The following is a 17,994-nucleotide window of genomic DNA, read 5'->3' as shown; positions in this document are numbered from 1 at the left end:
AGTCTTTCCCAGCATCAGGGTCTTTTCCAATGAGTCAGTTCTTCACAGCAGGTGGCCAAAGTATTGGAGTTTCAGCTTCAGCATCAGTCCTTCCAATGAATATTCAGGACTGATTTCCTTTAGGATGGACTAGTTGGATCTCCTTGCTGTCCAAGTAACTCTCAAGAGTCTTCTCCAACACTGCAGTTCAAAAGCATCAATTCTTTGGTGCTCAGCTTTCTTTATAGTCCATCTCTCACATCCATACATGACTACTGGAAAAACCATAGGTTTGATTAGATGAACATTTGTCGGCAAAGTAATGTCTCTGCTTTTTAATATGCTGTCTAGGTTGGTCATGGCTTTTTTTCCAAGGAGCAAACGTCTTTTAATTTCATGGCTGCAGTCACCATCTTCAGTGATTTTGGAGCCCCCCAAAATAAAGTCTCTTTATTGTTAAGACAGTATGTTTCTTACTGTTTCCATTGTTTCCCCATCCTCTCATGCAAATGCCCACAAAGCACTCTTGCAGCACTGTCCTCTAGAGATTGTTGTGAATTGGCAACAAGATGGTGCTTCCTGTGACAAACCCTGACCCTCATCAGGGAAACACTGCTAATCAGGGTATTTTCTCAGCAAACATGGGCTGAGTGCCTTTTATGGCCAGGCACTTTGAGAGGTTCTGGGGCAGATCAGTTGTAGCACCTGCTCTAGAGAATTCAACATGTTGTTAAGATCATGCTCTTCATTTATCCATCCTTGAATTCATCCTTCCACCCATCTACCCATCACTCTATCTCTTTATTTATTTATTTAATTGCTAAATGCATGGTGAGTGCCTAATGGTACTCCGTGTTTGTAGGTAGTGAGGGGGGAAAGAAAAAACCTGATATAATAGTATTTTCAAACTTGCTTACAATTTCAGTAAGGAGGTAAATAAGCACAAGTAAAATGGAAAGTCTCAGGTGAAGGTTGCTACCTAAATGAATGTCCCAATTTTTCTCACCATCACTTTTATCCTCATACCATGTTTTAATGTTTTCCATAGTTTTGTCAGGCTTCTCTGTTAGACGGTAAAGTGTCTGCCTGCAATGCAGGAGACCCACGTTTGATCCCTGGGTCAGGGAGATCCTCTGGAGAATGGAATGGCTATGCACTCCAGTATTCTTGCCTGGGAAATCCCGTGGACAGAGGAGCCTGGTGGGCTACAGTCCACAGGGTCGCAAAGAGTCAGGCATGACTGAGCGACTGAACAACAACAAACTTGTTAAATTCATGAACAAAAAGATGTGTGTGTGTGTTAGTTGCTCAATTGTGTCCAACTCTTTGTGACTCATGAACTGTAGCCCTCCAGGCTCCTCAATCCATGGGGATTCTCCAGGCAAGAATACTGGAGTAGATTGCCATGCCTTCCTTCAGGGAATCTCCCCAACCCAGGGATCAAACCCAGGTCTCCCACTTTGCAAGCAGATTCTTTACTGTCTGAGCCACCAGGAAAGCCCTATAATGGCCCAGACTTTTAAGGAAGTCTCAGATATCTGCTGCCAGGTTAAATGTCACTAATAGGGGTTATTCTTCCTTAACTTCCTAGGCCTTTTTTTTCTTTCTTTAAAATTTTTTTATTTTATTTTATTATTTTTGCACATTTATTTATTCTTAATTGATTGCTTTATAATATTGGCTTGATTTACATCAACATGGTTTTAAGTTCTGCAATAATAAACAACACAATACAAAATTCTTCTTTTACTAGCTTTTTTACCTATATATATTTATTAAGGACACAGTTAATGCCAGACACCCTACCATAAACCAGAGAGACAACAAAGAGAAAGCTAGATAGGATCCTTGCTCTCAAGACACGTACTGTTTAATGGAGAGGCCAAAATTAAACAATTATTTGTTCTAAAAGTGTAAAAAGTGGTATAAAAGAAAAGTAGTGCATTATAAGATCATGTAGCAAACAATTCTTATTGAGCTGAAGACACATAGAAACTCCCTGATGAAGGGATGGTCTGGGAGCTGGAGCTTGAGCAGGATTTAGGAGATAAAGGAGGGGAAAGGGAGAATGTGTCAGGCAAAGGGAACATCATGTTTAGAAAGACCTCCAGGCTGGAGGATACTCTGTCTTTGTGAAGTTGAAATAAGACCAGTGTGCTGGGATAGAGAGAGCAAAGATCTGGGATAGCACAAGATTAGGCCAGAGAGGTAACCTGAGGCCTGATCATGTAGGCCTCATGGGACACATTATCTTGAGAAGAATGAGAAGCTGTTAGAATGTTCATGTTCGAATAAAGCTTTAGGAAGCTCACCTGTGTTACTATATGGAGAAGGGACAATAGGAGAGCCAGGAAGAAGAGCTAGAAGGCATTATAGTATTCCAGGCACGAGCTGGTGGAGGTTGGGCCCTGCGCAGAAGTAGTGGAGACGGGGAGAAATAGCGGAACTTAAAAAATTTGCACGAGGTATTGGACTGGCAAATTTTTTAAGTTCAGCTATTTCTCCCCTTCTCCACTACTGCTATGCATGGCCTGGAGACCTGGGTTCAATCCCTGGGTTGGAAAGATCCCCTGGAGAAGAGAAAGGCTACCCACTCCAGTATTCTGGCCTGGAGAATTCCATGCAAGCCCATGGGGTTGCAAAGAGTTGGATACGACTGAGCGGCTGTCACTTTCACTTTCATTGGGCTGGCAAAAGAGTTCATTTGACTTTTCTGTACCATCTATCTCACTGTTCACATTGTTTGCACAGTGCGCTGAACCCAGCGTAGGCAAGGCGTGAGTTAAGAAGCTGGAAAAGGATTCAAGGAGCCGTTGGAACTGCAGACACAATTATTCTCTCCTGGCTGGCATGGCAGCTATAACACAGCCTCTCTCCTGGCTGACTCAGCAGCCATAACATAACCATAACATAACCTCACTTCACATAACCATGCTGTCGCTCCAACACAGCCCCAGTGCAGCAGCAGGCAGGGCTTGCACGGCGAAGCTCATACAGGTGAGCTGCACACAGTAGCCCGCGGCCAAGCGAGTACCTCGTGATACACATGTGCAGTGCTATGAATGATCTCAGCCATTACATAACCATGCAAAGTCATTGTTTACAGAACATGGGGTGGGAGAGCCTGACTGGTGCAATCTTGTTAATTTCCTCACACCATCTTATGGAAAAATCTAAATAAACTTTTTGGCCAAACCAATAAATTTGAGGGATTTGCTGATGAACCAGATGATTCTCAGAGGACAAGTTTACATCGCACTTCTTGATTGCCTCTTAGCAGAAATAACATGTCATCTATCATCTTGAATCCTTCCTCTCCAAAAAGTTTGTATCAGTTTCCAGGCAGAGGTTCAGAGACCACTGCCCCTCTCCCCCTACTCAGGGAGAGCCCTTCTAGTTTTTGTCAATGTTGTTGCCACTCTGCTATTTACACACAGTGGGCTTAAACCCTTTTGTGATGGAAGGACTGGAGGGGATGAAGAGGAGGGGCCTCTGAGACATTCAGCATTTTTTATGTGAAGAACTGGAGCCTCATCTTCTCCCCCAGTTCCTCTAATTATCAAACTTGATTGTGCATCAGTGCCAATGGCTGTGGGACCATCCTTAGCCGGGCCCCATCTGCAGATCCAGTAGGATGGGGGTAGGGACTGAGAATTCGCATTTCTAACATGTTCCTGGGTGCTGCTGGTGCTGCTGGGCCTGGGAGCATGCTCAGAGGACCACAGCTCTAACACAGTGGTAGATAAGGAGACCGGAACCTTGGGGAAGGGAGTTGGCGCTCCTTTGTACCAAGGAGAATATCCCAGGTGGGATCTCAGGTTTTCTCTCTCTTTGTTAAACAGGGTAAATTCCCATATATGTTTACTTAGACCATAAAATAGAAAGGATCCCTGAACCTAGGAAATATAATGGAAACAAAATGTTTCATGAAGGCAGCTACAACAGCAGCAGCTCTGTTGAAACTTCTTGGTTGCTATTCCCAGGATAAGCTATGCCTTGGTAGGGAAGTTATTTGCAACAATATCATGATTCACCCCAGGCGACCCCCCTTCCCCATTTCTGGTTTACTTTAGATGTTCCGGGAAACAGTTCTCATTACACTCACAGCTCAGTGTCTAGAGATACATGATAGCTGGGAATGAAAGCCCAGTGGGACTGTGAACATGGATTTCTCTTTCTGTCCGGCATGGCCTCAGAAGATCATCTGGTGTTCAGTCTCGGAGGGATCTGGGAGCAGAGTGGTTCCCAAGACTGGCTGCACAGCAGAATCACCGGGAACACTTTAGAAGTGTGCAGGTTCCTGGGCTCAGCTTCAGAAGCAGAGGCTCACAAATGTGTATTCTAGAACCTTCCCAATTGGAGAAAGAAACGGCAACCCACTCCACTATTCCTGCCTGGAGGATCCCAGGGACGGGGGAGCCTGATGGGCTGCCGTCCTGGGGTCGCACAGAGTCGGACACAACTGAAGTGGCTTAGCAGCAGCAGAACCTTCCGAAGCAATTCTAAACAATTGGTCCATGGACTGGCTTTTGGGAACCACTGCCTTAGCGAACATCGACTGACTCCCTTGTTGTCCACAGGAGGAAACTGAGATCCAAAGAGGCTGTGGCGTTAAGTGGTGGAGCCAGGAATGCACTTGAAATCATTTGCTTTTCAGAGGTTGTAAAGTTTAGTGTTGTCACAGACTCTAGAGCCAGATTCTAATCTGAGTTAGTATTTACTCAATGAAAGGTCTTAGGCAATTATTTAAATTCTTTCCGGTAAAATGGGTAATAAGTGGGAAACCTGAAATAATGAGTAAGAAAACGCTTATCTTGTTGCCTGACACTTGATAAATGCCTCTAAATGAATGTTATTATTACATATTTCATCGAATTTAAGAAACTGCTGACTCTAAGATGTGTCATTACTTTCTGTGCCTCTAAGGAAAGAAAAACACCGATGAACCATGACTCACTATTTGCTTGCAAGATGCATTCAGATTTTAGGGACGTTCACATGTGGAAAAAATGGGAAATACGGTATTCCACTTCTCTTTCCTCCAGCCTATAAAGATAATTATGTTATTAAATTAAATACTTCAACAGTGAATGCAGATCTGTGAAGAAGAAACACACAACATTTGAGAAGAACAGCAAGGAGACCAGTGTGGCTGATGGGAGGGTAGGCTGGAGGTGAGGTCCGGGACAGTCAGGGGGCAGGTTATGTGTGAAGATTTTTAATTTCATTACAAGTGAGATGGGAAGTTAATGGAGAGCTTTGAGCAAAAGATTTACATGATCTCATTTATATTGTAGTAGATATATGGGGAAGGGTAGGGTGGATGAAGGGAGGCCAGGTAGAAGATTCTTATTCCATTCGTGGTGACAGAGGACAGTAAATTGGCCTAGACTGGTAGCACAGTATTTGCAAAAGGTAGATGGGATATGGGAATACTTTTTAGAGTAGCTAACAGAATCTCCTATCAGCTGATGGACTGGATATGAAGTGTGAAAGGAGTCAAAGATGGGCCTCAAGACTTTTGGCTCAAGTCTTTGGAATAATGGAGTTGGCTGAAATGGAAAGACCCAGGAATGAGTTTCAGAGGGAGAATCTTTTACTCAGCTTTCTTTTTATTCCTAAGCTATATCTATCTCAAAGATTTACCTTCTGTTTTCAAGAAATGTTTTAAAGCAACTATTCTCTCCCCAGTTGTGCACCGAGAAACAAAAGAAAAATGAACAAGACACAGTCCTTTTACTTTTTCCCTCCAAAACTTTGCCATCTGTAGGGAGACAGGACTAGACACAAGTGTTACATAGCAGTGTATGCTTACTGCCATAAGAGAGATGTTGGAAATGTAAGAAATCAGAGCAAGGAGAAATTTATTGAAAGTGGTACTATCCTCCCTCCAAAATGCTTGCTTTAGTTAAGTACAAGTTTATTAGATGGCCAAAGGAGGATGCTACATAATAACGTAGGCTAGTCTTTCCACTGAAGGTACACTGACCTTCTTGCTCAAACTCAACCAACCAAAAATGCTCGTTCCTTGCATTCCCTGTTCCCTTTACATGAAGCGTGCTCCCCTCTGGAGTCACCTGGTTTGCTATCTTCCTTCACTGAGATCTGTATTCAGTTGCCTTATCTTTACCATCTTCTCTCAGATCAGATACTTATTTGCTTTCTGTCTTCTCTTCCACCCTAGAATGTAAACTCTGTGACAAAAGGTACTCTGTCTCTTTTGTTTGCTACTGTAACACCACAGAAATCCCCCCAACTCACTGAGAAAGTTAATAAAAATAAGCATTAAAAACCTCACAGATTTGGAAAGCAATGCTCAAATAGATTTTCATGCTGGGGGTGATGTTGGGGATAGGACTAGCTTTGGGACCCAAGCTTTGGTTTCAGAAGGGAGAGGGGAATGCCAGGGAGCAGCTCTCTTTTGGATCTGCTGAGCGGCTTGCATCTCGGGAGAGACAGCTTGCCTCCAGTCGCTCTTTTGGCTGAAGCAGAGAGGGCAGTCTGGTGCGCTGGGACAGACTTTGGGTTGGGACTCAGAAATGTGATCCAAGTCAAACCCCTACTGCTTAATAGTCATGGGACTTCAGTTTATTTCCTCATATATATAATTTGAAAATAATAGTACATGCCCTGCCTATCATATTGAGTTATTGGAAGGGTAAAATGAGGTAGGCAATTGGACAGCACTTTGCAGACTGTGAAGAATTGTGTTTTAGGGGTCAAGATGGCAATTGAGGGCACTGCAACATGGATGATTGCCAAAGGAGCCAGGAATAGCTGCCTTGGCCAGCTCAGCCCCTTCCCCAGGAGGTCCCTGAGAGAAATATACCCACAAGGGACAGTTGCAAAGGGAAAGCAAAGTGCAAGTAACTGTACTTGTGTCCCAAACGTCCGTGCAAGTACTCTGGAAGACTGGACTAGGGCATGTAGATTGTGGGCTAGGTCTCCAGAACCTTTTCCTTGCCATTAAGTCACTGGTGTTAAAGATTAGAACATTTAGTACACCCAACACCATGTAGGAGAAGTTTCAAGCAGGGGGCCGGAGCAGACCTGAAGTCAGGGTACCACTTTTGCTGAGTGATGGAATCGAGCAGAAGAGAGGACCATGCCCTGTGTGTGATTTTGAAATGTATGTTGACCTCACTCATTAGTAATCTTGGCTCACTGGCATCTTGTATTCGAATTTCCTAACCCTTACTCCTCCCTTCAATTTCTCATTCTAGAGAGTTCAGAGGTTGAGAATTTGATGCTTCATTCGTGAAACTCCCAGGTTTACACTTAAGATTTGCATTTAAGAGTCTAGAATAATGATTATCTGTGGAACCAATCACCTCTGAAGGAGAAATTATATATTTGATAAGAAAAGGCAAAACTAAATCCCCATGCTCATCTCTTGATTCAAATCTGACTTGGAAAAGGAAGTGAACAGTAACATAGAAGAGTTTCAGTTGGGTATATGGCCATGTTTCTTGCCAAAGCTACCTATATATGATTTTCCTTAATCATACTATTTCTGGGAGAGTAAGCTGGCCCAGAATCATCCTTTCCCTAGGGTTACACAAGAATCCAGGAGCTTTGCTTGGTGTGATACACACAGAAGGGCCTTTTGCCTTCAGTGTGTCATTATTACAGTGGATGTCATTATTTTCCAAGCCCACCCTGTTCGCAAGGACAGCAGTTGGGCTGTTTCTGTGCTAACCTTGGACACAATGCTTGTGTGGAATCATTTTCTCCTTGACACTTTGCAGCCACTCCAGGGAACTTCTAGGAGAGGAGTTTGGCTCCTGCTAGCCTTGTGACTTCCCTACCTCTGTCACCTTCCTGCCTAGGGAAATCTCACCTGTCTTCCTGCCATCTCTACTTCATGCTACAGTCCCTTAACAAGCACAGGCTTTCTAGGAAGTCATTGGTTTTCAAGCAGTTTCTTTCTTATTTCTTCTCTGTCAACATAAATCTTCCAAATGGTGAAGGAATAGGAAGGCCTGACTACCTGCTTTGACAAGGGGTTTAAAAATATACAAATAAAATCTCAATGTGTTATCCCATTCCAGAGGTTACTTTTTGAAAAATAACTTCATTGATGTACAACTGACATACAGTAGACTACACACGTTAAAAAATGCATGATTTGGTCTGCTTTGACATATGTATAGACCTGTGAATTCATCACCATAATCAGGATAATGACCATATCCATTCCTGCAAAAGTTTCTTTGTGCCCCTTTGTAATTCCTCCTGCCCACTCCTTCCTTCCCTAGGAAGCCACTGATTGTCTTTCTGTCACTGTGGATTGACTTGTTTTCATTTTCTAGAATTATGTATAAATGGAAGCATGTCACATGGACTCTTTTTTGCCCAACTTCTTCAATACTTTCCCTCAGCAGACATTTTGAAAGTCATCTGTGCTGTAGTAGGTGCTGATGGAGCATCCTCTTTTGTTCCTACTGGGTAGTAGAGCTGGGACTATGGTGAGGCAAAGGAGGGGCCTAGGGTGCAAAGTGGAAGCTGGTGCTTGCCCTCGGCAAAGGCAGCGCTGGCACTCCCACGACCCTGGGAGTGAATGCCTCCTGACATTTTGTGCCCTCGGCTGCTCACTTGCTTCATTCTAATCCCAGTCCTGCCGAGTAGCATTTCATTGCATGGGTATATTGTGATTTGTTTATCCCTTAACCTGTTGATGACATGTGATCATTTCCCAATCTTAGTTACATATTGGAAATAAAGCTGTTAGGCACACTCCTAAGTCTTTGTATGAACATACACTTTTATTTCTTTTGGGCAAATACCTAGGAGTGAACTGGGCTTCCTAGGTGGCTCAGTCGTAAAGAATCTACCTGTTGATGCAGGAGACTCCGGTTTGATTCCTGGGTTGGGAAGATCCCCTGGAGGAGGAAATGGCAACACACTCTAGCATTCTTGCCTGGAAAACCCCATGGACAGAGGAGCCTGGCGGTTTACAGCCCATGGGTCACCAAGAGTCAGACACGACTGAGCACGCACCCAAGCATAGCTATGCGGGTCTACTTCTAGACTTTCTGCTGCTTCATTGGTGCGCTTGTCTGTCTTTACACCAATATCACACAGTCTTGGTTTCTATAGTTTTGTACTGTCTTAAAGAATGATGTTAGTCCTTCCGCTTTGATCTTCTTTTTCAGTTTTTCAGCTTTTCTGTGGTCTTCGCCTTTCCATATGCTTTTCAGAATCAATCCGTTCATTAGCACTAAAGTGTCTGCTGAGACTTTGATTGGGTGGAATGGGCGAGTTGACTCTCCTGACCCATGAGCGCAGTAGTGTGTATCTCTACTTCTTTAGGTCTTTCCTTTCTTTTTGCGGTGTTGGGTAGTTCTTCGTATTTAGGTCTTTCACTCTTTTGTCAGGTTTGCTGTTCTTGTTCAGTCACCTAGTCATGTCTGACCCTTTGCAACCCCATGGACTATAGCACGCCAGGCCTCCCTGTCCCTCACCTTCTCCCGAAGTTTGCCCAAGTTCATGTCCATTGCATCCAGCCATCTCATCCTCTGCCTCCCTCTTCTCCTGCCCCCAGTCTTTCCCAGTATCAGGGACTTTTCCCGTGAGTTGGCTGTTTGCCTCAGATGATCAAAATACTGGAGCTTCCACTTCAGCATCAGTTTATTCCTAAGTATTTTGTAGTTTTTGATGGTATTTAAATTGCAACTGTTCACCATGTATAAACTTTATCTAATTTTTTATATAACTGATCATATTATCTCCAATTAAAGACAGTTTTACTTCTTCCTTTCTAATCTGGGTATCTTTTATTATTGTTTTCCCCTTGACTTGTTGTTCTATCAGGAAATTTCAGTATTCTAAAATATTCAATCATTATTAGAATAATTTCAATATTCCAACCTTGAGCTATAATTGACATATAGCAGCATACTAGTTTCAGGGATACAGTATATTGAAATGATAATTGTACATATTGAGAAATGATCACAACAGTAACTCTAAGTTGACATCTATCACCATGCATAGTTACAAAAATATTTTTTCTTGTGATAAGAACTTTTAAGTTCTAAAGTTCTACTCTCAATAACTTTAAGTATGCAGTACAGTATTATTAATTATAGTCCCATGCTATACTTTACATCCCTACGACATGTTTATTGTATAATTAGAAATTTGCACCTTTTGATCCCTTTCACCCAGTTGGCTCATCCGCCACCACCTGCCTCTGGCAACCATCGATTGATGTTCCCTGTATCTGTGAGCTTTTTTTTTTTTTTTCCTTTCTTTTTATGATTGTTTGGTTTTTAGATTCCACATGTAAGTGAATCATATGCTATTATCTTTGACTTATTTCACTTAACATAATGCTTTCAGGATCCATCCATGTGGTCACAAATGACAAGACTTCGTTATTTTTCTTATGACTGATTATCATTCTATTGTGTATACTCCATTGTGTATGTATGTACATATACATATATATGTATGTACACACACCCCCCCCCACCCACATCTTCTTTATCCATTCACCTATCAAAGGACACTCATGTTGTTCCATAACTTAGCTATTATAAAGAATGCTACCATTGAAATGAAGGGTAAACATGTAGTTTTGAGTGTGGTTTTCATTTTCTTCAGATAAATGCCCAGAAGTAGAATTGGTAGATCATATGGTAATCATATTTTTAATTTTTTGAGGAACCTTTGTATTTTTTTCCATAGTTGCTGCACCAATTTACATTTCTACCAGCAGTACATAAGCAGTCTCCTTTCTCCACATCCTCGCCAATACTTGTCACTTCCTATCTTTTTTATAATAGCCATTCTGACAGATGTGAGGTGCTGTCTCATTGTGGTTTTGATTTGCATTTCATTGATGATTAGTGATGTTAAGTTTCTTTTCATATACTATCCATATGTTGACCATCTGTATGTCTTCTTTGGAAAGGAGTTAGTTGAAGAATAGTGGCTCAGACAGTAAAGCATCTGCCTACAATGCGGGAGACCTGGGTTCAATCCCTGGGTAGGGAAGATCTCCTGGAGAAGGAAATGGCAATCCACTCCAGTATTCTTGCCTGGAAAATTCCATGGACATAGAAGCCTGGTAGTCTACAGTCTACGGGGTCGCAAAGAGTCGGACACGACTGAGCAACTTCACTTTCACTTTCCAACTATAATTATGAATTTGATAACTTTTGGGCAGTGTTTTTTTTTTTTTGGCTTCATTTGTTGGGAAGCTTTGTTATGAGGTGAATAAACGTTTAGTACTGTCATGTATTCTTAATGAATGAACACCTTTATCACTGTGAAATACCATCTTTATCCCTTGTCTTAATATATTGGATCTGACATTCAGCTTTCTTTTGATTAACTTTTCATGGTATATTTTTTCCATATTTTCTTATAATTGATCTGTGTTTTTATATTTAAAATATGTTTCTTATAGGTTATATGTACTTTAAACTTGATTATTCTTTTTAAATCCACTCTGATCATTCCTACTTTCTAATTGGTATATGTAGACCATTTCTATTTAATGGGAGTATTTATATGGTTAGCATAAAATCTGTATTCTTGCTATTTGTTTTCTATTTGTCCGATTTGTTTCCTTTAATTCTATCTTCTTTTCAACTTTAATTGAATTTTTATGATTCCATTTTATCTTTTCTTGACTTACTATCCATAAGTCTTTAAAAAATGTGACTTTAGTGCTTGCCTTAGGGTTTGTAGTGTACATCTTTAACTAAATAAAGTCTACCTTCACGTGATGTTATATCATTTCACGTAGAGTATAAAAAAACCTTTCAACAGGACAGCTTCTATTTTTCCTCTTTAAGTCTTTATGCTGTTATTGTCATGCATTTTAATTTTGTATATGTCCTAAACACAATATATTATTATTTTTGTTTAAATAGCCTATTGCCTCTTAAAGAGATATAAATAACATTAAAAATCATCTTATTTACCATGTAATTGCCATTTTGAATGAGATATTTGCTGTCATCTTTATCTTTGGTCCTCTGATCATAAAGTATCCTTTTCCTCTAGATGTTTTTAAAATTTTCTCTTTATCACCTGTTCTAAGCAATTGGATTATGATATGCTGTAGCAGAGTTTTCTTCATTTGTTTTTTTGCTTCAGATTATTTTCTTGAGTTTATAATTTTCATCAAATTGAAACAATTTTATACCATTTTTATTTAAATAATTTTCTATCTTCCTCCTTCCTCTTCACAGAATCCATTTACATGTATATCCAGATATTTGAAATTGCTCCATATCTTACTGATGTTCTGCTTTTTTTATTATTGCTTGAGTCTCTTTTCTTTCATTGTTTCATTTTGAACAGTTTGTACTGTTGTCTTTATGTGTATTATTTTGTTTCCAATATGTGATTTGCTTTTAATTCCATACAATGTATTTTAGCTCACATATCACGTTTTATCTCTGGAAATTTGATTTACCACTTTTCTATATCCTCTATAGCTTTCCTTATTTTTTGAACCTATGAAACACAGTTATGACTATTTTGGTGTTTTTCTTTACCCGTTCTAACTTCTGTATTAATTATGAATCTGTTTCAATTGATTTTTTTTATTATATATACTACTTCTCTGCTTCTCTTACAGCCCAGTTTTTTAAATTGCATGGGACATATCTATAGTAAAAAATTATTCATTGTTTATCTGAAGTTTAAATTTAGCAAAGGATCCTCTATTTTATTGCAATTTATGTCTTGAGACCTTTAGTCCCCTTGACCTCTCCAGACTCTTTTCTTTGTCTTCTGAGCTCAGGAAATCCTCCAGCCGCTGCCTGAGTTTTCACTCCCTCTGCTACAGCCTGGATGCGCTCATGGAAGTAAGCTGTTGCCATTGTGGAGCTCATATTCTTCGTTTCCTTTCTGTCAGGGATTGCTGCCCTTTGTTGTCTGATTTTCATTATGTTGAAACCCAATTTTTCATATACTATTCCTGTTTTTTGGTTGTTTTACCCAGGAGAATAAATCTGGTCTTTGTTAGTCTATCTTGGCTGAAGGAGGAAGTCCATCTCTAGAGATTATTATTCTTAGCCAGAGGCAAAAACATGATGCTGATGGGGCCAAAGCCGTGTGTTCAATACCTTTAGGAGAGTTTTTTTAAAAACTCTGCTCCATAGTTTTATGAAATCAGCTGTCTAAGGAAAAAAAATGCTATGGGTCATAAAAGGTACCTAGTAATTATGAGGACGTGGACTTAACCGCTGTTGGGAAACTGATTAGAAATGCATGTCTGCTAATAAGGAAATGGGGATGGGCCATGGAGTTATTACCAAGTGAAAGGATAAATCAGCACGTCACAGGATTGTCAGAATGTGGACCAAAAGATAGGGTTGACTGAAGGTCAATGATTGGAAAACAGATGCTAATAAGTTTGGAGGCCAGTCCGGGAAGAAAAGGCTGAGAGAGTCAGAGTGGTCACACTGGGGTTGCAGAGGGATTTAGCCCCTCTTTCCTGTGCAATAATCAACTGCATTCTGGCTGGGGGCCTCTGAAAATAAAAGTAAAAGCATTTCCTCTCTTTTCTCTTTGGTGCCTCTTGGTTCAGCTGTATGCCGCTACCCTCTAGGCATGTCAGGAGGCCACATTCCCGACGAGGACATCACAGCCTCCAGTCAGTGGTCAGAGTCCACCGCTGCCAGATATGGAAGGTGAGAATGGGCACCTCAAAAACACCTGAGTTCTGGGTTGGACAGATGGCTCTCTTGGGGCTTCCCAGGTGGCTCAGTGGTAAAGAATCTGCCTGCCAATGCAGGAGATGCAGGTTCGATCCCTGCATTAGGAAGATCCCCTGGAGTAGGAAATGGCACCCCACTCCAGTATTCTTGCCTGGAGAATTCCATGGACCACCTGGCAGACTGCAGTCCATGGGGTTGCAAAGAGTCAGACACTTCTGAGGGACTGAGCATGCATGCATGGGTTGGACAGAATAACTGGCTCAAGGGGCTAACAGAGAAGGATGATATTTGGTGGGAGCTGGTGGGAATGGGAGAAGACACCATGTGCTAGTCTAGCAACCGCACCCCTAGAGCCTCACCACTTAGGTTGCAGGTTGGTTTATTGACATGTAGTATACTTGCTTTGAACCCCCTTTTTTGGGAGGGGAGGCAAGAATACTGGAGTGGGTTGCCATTCCCTTTTCCAGGGGATCTTCCTGACCCAGGGATTGAACCTGGGTCTCCCTCATTGTAGGCAGACACTTTACCATCCCCTGGAGAAGGGAATGGCAATCCACTCCAGTACTCTTGCCTGGAAAATCCCATGGACTGAGAAGCCTGGTAGGCTACAGTCCATGGGGTTGCAAAGAGTCAGACACGACTGAGTGGCTTCACTTTACACTTGCTTTAGCCACTTTCTTCTCAGCATGAACTCCTGCAGGAAGTGGACTACAGTGGTACCTATGGGAAAGTGCAGATTAGGTAGGACACTGGGAGTTAGGAGACCTGATCCTCTTCTTGGTGAGTATCTGAAACATCACTCACAGGAGAAGACATCAAGGACTTAATTAGACATTGAGGTATCTAGCAAATTCTTCCCTCCTCTCAAGGATACCTTACACTGAAGGGCCATCCTCATCCATAAACAAAATATGGTAGGTTTCTTCTGGTCTAATATCAGGGGTCCTTTAAAGCAATAAACCCCCTTGTCAAAAACTATTTAACTTGTTAGGAAATAACCTTCTTCTTGGAATCTAGTTCTTTTGGTGTAAAGTGTTGATCTCCATTAAAATGGAAACATCCATTTTAAGCCTTCCTATAAACATCCCTATAAACCTTCTCCACGATTTCTGTCTTGGTGTGTGAAAGATTAGAGTAATGTCTGGTAGGGCTGGAAGGGAGTGGCAATGAGTAGGTATCATCTGTGAGAGGAGACACATTCCTGGGAAGAGGGAAGAGGGGAAGAGGGTCCCACAATAAGCTTTACAATGATTTCAGTTTTGCTTGCTGGTTGGTCATCCTGGAGGTCATAAAATGAAACCAGATTATTTACTCTTCCCTGACATGCCCTTACTCCTCACTCTCACCATAGGTTTTCATGGCTTTTTGCTGAGCTGCCACGCTCACCCTGCTGGTTGAAATTCCACTGCATTGCACAACCCACACTGAAGATCTAATGATTCCTCCCTCCCCACTCCTATAACTTGATATCCAGGCAAGGAGTGGCTAGCTTTGTTATAAAGAATAGAGGGTAGGGAGGGTTTCATTGCATGGGACCTCCCTTGAGACCTCTAAATAAGGGTGGGAAGTAAAGGCTACATGTTACCATCTCCTTGGTGGTGAGTGTCTTTCTGGGTTTCATGGTGCCCCAGGGAGAGGGAACTGGCCACAAGTGGCTATGGTGGTGACAGTCAGACTGGTGGGAAGAGCCCAAAGTGTCCATCTGGACTGGACTCCCAGCCTGCTCTCTCCCTTCAGGACTGGCAGCTGCTTGCTGGGGACTGGCAAATAACTGTGGTTTCATGGTTCCTTCCTCTTCCCCTAACCCCCATCCATCAAGGCTGGACTCAGAAGAAGGGGACGGAGCCTGGTGTCCTGAGATTCCAGTGGAACCCGATGACCTGAAGGAGTTTCTGCAGATTGACTTGCACACCCTGCATTTTATCACTCTGGTGGGGACCCAGGGACGCCATGCAGGGGGCCATGGCATTGAGTTTGCCCCCATGTACAAGATCAACTACAGTCGAGATGGCACTCGCTGGATCTCTTGGCGGAACCGGCATGGGAAACAGGTAAGAAAAAGAGACATCCAGACCCTGGGATGTCTGGGACCGCATTTTGACTTAGGCTAGAAGAGGAAGTACACAGATTGTCTATGCAGGTGTATGTGTCCACAGACCTGCCATGCCCTTGTGACTGTGTGACCCAAGATGAAGAGGATAGGGTGGGAGCACAGACAGGGATATCAAGGCTGCTGAGAGAGCTGTGAATGATTACATTCTGCTCCTTGGATTAAAAAGAGAAGTTCCATCAAAGAGATAATGACTTGGGGAATGAAGAAGAGTCAGCATAACTTCATTGCATCTCCTCACTCTTTCTCTTCCTTCTTCTCAGGTGCTGGATGGAAATAGTAACCCCTATGACATTTTCCTAAAGGATTTGGAGCCACCCATTGTGGCCAGATTTGTCCGCTTTATCCCAGTAACTGATCACTCCATGAATGTGTGCATGAGGGTGGAACTTTACGGATGTGTCTGGCTGGGTAGGTGTCTAAAGAGAGAGAGCTTATAAACTTTATTAAAAACATCAATCCCTGGTCAATAAAGGCAATCAATCAGAAGGAGGATTTACTTCCACTAAGCATTTCACTGGAATTACTAATCATCCTGGTTAGAGTAAAGAAAGGAATATTATTCGTCCATCCAGGGTGTTGTGCCCCACACCCTTACTTTGCTGACTGCTGCTGCAGAGGAGTGCTCCGCAGGATTGCTCCTTGTGTGCCCAAATTGAATCCTAGGTGGACACACTGCTCAAAATAGCACTCTTGAAGCCTCAGATAGTTCCCTGGGATAGCTGGTCTAAGCAGCAGGTACATCTCCTTCCCAAAGGCACTGACACCTCCGTGTTTCCTTTGGCAGATGGCTTGGTGTCCTACAGTGCTCCAGCTGGACAGCAGTTTGTACTGCCGGGAGGCTCCATCATTTATCTCAACGATTCTGTCTATGACGGAGCTGTTGGGTACAGGTAAATCCTGGGAGACTTTAATCATCAGACTAGGAAAATGACCACCAGAAGAGAATAATACTTTATCATGGTCTGGGAACAACACTCAATGAATCAATCAACTAGCCAGTGTTTATTTAGCACTTATACTAGGCATCATGAGATAAATTTAGATAAAGTAAAATCAGTTCAGTTCAGTTCAGTCACTCAGTCATGTCTGACTTTTTGTGACCCCATGGACTGAAGCACGCGAGGCTACCCTGTCCATCACCAACTCTCAGAGCTTGCTCAAATTCATGTCCATCGAGTTGGTGATGCCATCTAGCCATCTCATCCTGTGTCGTTCCCTTCTCCTCCTGCCTTCAATCTTTCCCAGCATCATGGTCTTTTCCAATAAGTCAGTTCTTCGCATCAGGTGGCCAAAGTATTGGAATTTCAGCTTTAGCATTAGTTCTTCCAATAAACATTCAGGACTGATCTGCTTTAGGATGGACTGGTTGGATCTCCTTACAGTCCAAGGGACTCTCAAGAGTCTTCTCCAACACTGCAGTTCAAAAGCATCAATTCTTTGGTGCTCAGCTTTCTTTATGGTCCAAATGTCACATCCATACGTGACTACTAGAAACACCATAGCTTTGACTATATGGACCTTTTAATATGGACCTGCTTTTTAATATGCTGTCTAAGTTGGTCGTAGCTTTTCTTCCATCTTTTAATTTCATGGCTACAGTCACCATCTGCAGTGATTTTGGAGCCCAAGAAAATAAAGTCTCTCACTGTTTCCATTGTTTCCTCATCTAGTTGCCATTAAGTGATGGGACTGGATGCCATGATCTTCATTTTTTGAATGTTGAGTTTTAAGCCAGCTTTTTAACTCTCCTCTTTCACTTTCATTAAGAGGCTCTTTCTGCCGTAAGGATGGTGTCATCTCCATATCTGAAGTTATTGATATTTCTCCCGGCAATCTTGATTATAGCTTGTGCTTCATCCAGCCCAGCATTTCTCATGATGTACTCTGCATATAAGTTAAATAAGCAGGGTGACAATATACAGCCTTGATGTTCTCTTTTCCTGATTTGGAACCTGTCTGTTGTTCCATGTTCTAACCGTTGCTTCTTGACCTGCATACAGATTTCTCAGGAGTCAGGTCAGGTGGTTAGTGTTCCCATCTGTTTAAGAATTTTCCACACAGTCAAAGGCTTTGGCGTAGTCAATAAAGCAGAAGTAGATGTTTTTCTGGAACTTTTGGTTTTTTGATGATCCAACAATGTAATGGATGTAGTCTTTATTTGGAAGGAGCTGAGAGCCTAGTTTGGGAAGACAAAGTGAAAGTGAAAGTGTTATTCACTCA

The 17,994-nt window shown here is 42.1% G+C and overlaps 1 protein-coding gene across 1 annotated transcript in view; it reads left to right on the top strand.

The window, feature by feature from the left end:
* DDR2 (discoidin domain receptor tyrosine kinase 2) overlaps nucleotides 1-17,994 on the top strand; it is a 64,897-nt gene that overhangs the window by 10,249 nt on the left and 36,654 nt on the right. Inside the window, exons 2-5 of the mRNA XM_068964516.1 lie at nucleotides 13,532-13,634; nucleotides 15,481-15,712; nucleotides 16,035-16,182; nucleotides 16,559-16,664. Coding sequence (XP_068820617.1) covers nucleotides 13,532-13,634; nucleotides 15,481-15,712; nucleotides 16,035-16,182; nucleotides 16,559-16,664 — 589 coding nt within the window. The remainder of the gene's footprint in view (nucleotides 1-13,531; nucleotides 13,635-15,480; nucleotides 15,713-16,034; nucleotides 16,183-16,558; nucleotides 16,665-17,994) is intronic.

Source organism: Capricornis sumatraensis, chromosome 2 (genome assembly GCF_032405125.1).
Source record: "Capricornis sumatraensis isolate serow.1 chromosome 2, serow.2, whole genome shotgun sequence".
NCBI lineage: Eukaryota > Metazoa > Chordata > Mammalia > Artiodactyla > Bovidae > Capricornis > Capricornis sumatraensis.
The sequence above is the reverse complement of the archived record's forward strand: the minus strand, read 5'-3'. Positions and strand labels throughout refer to the sequence as shown.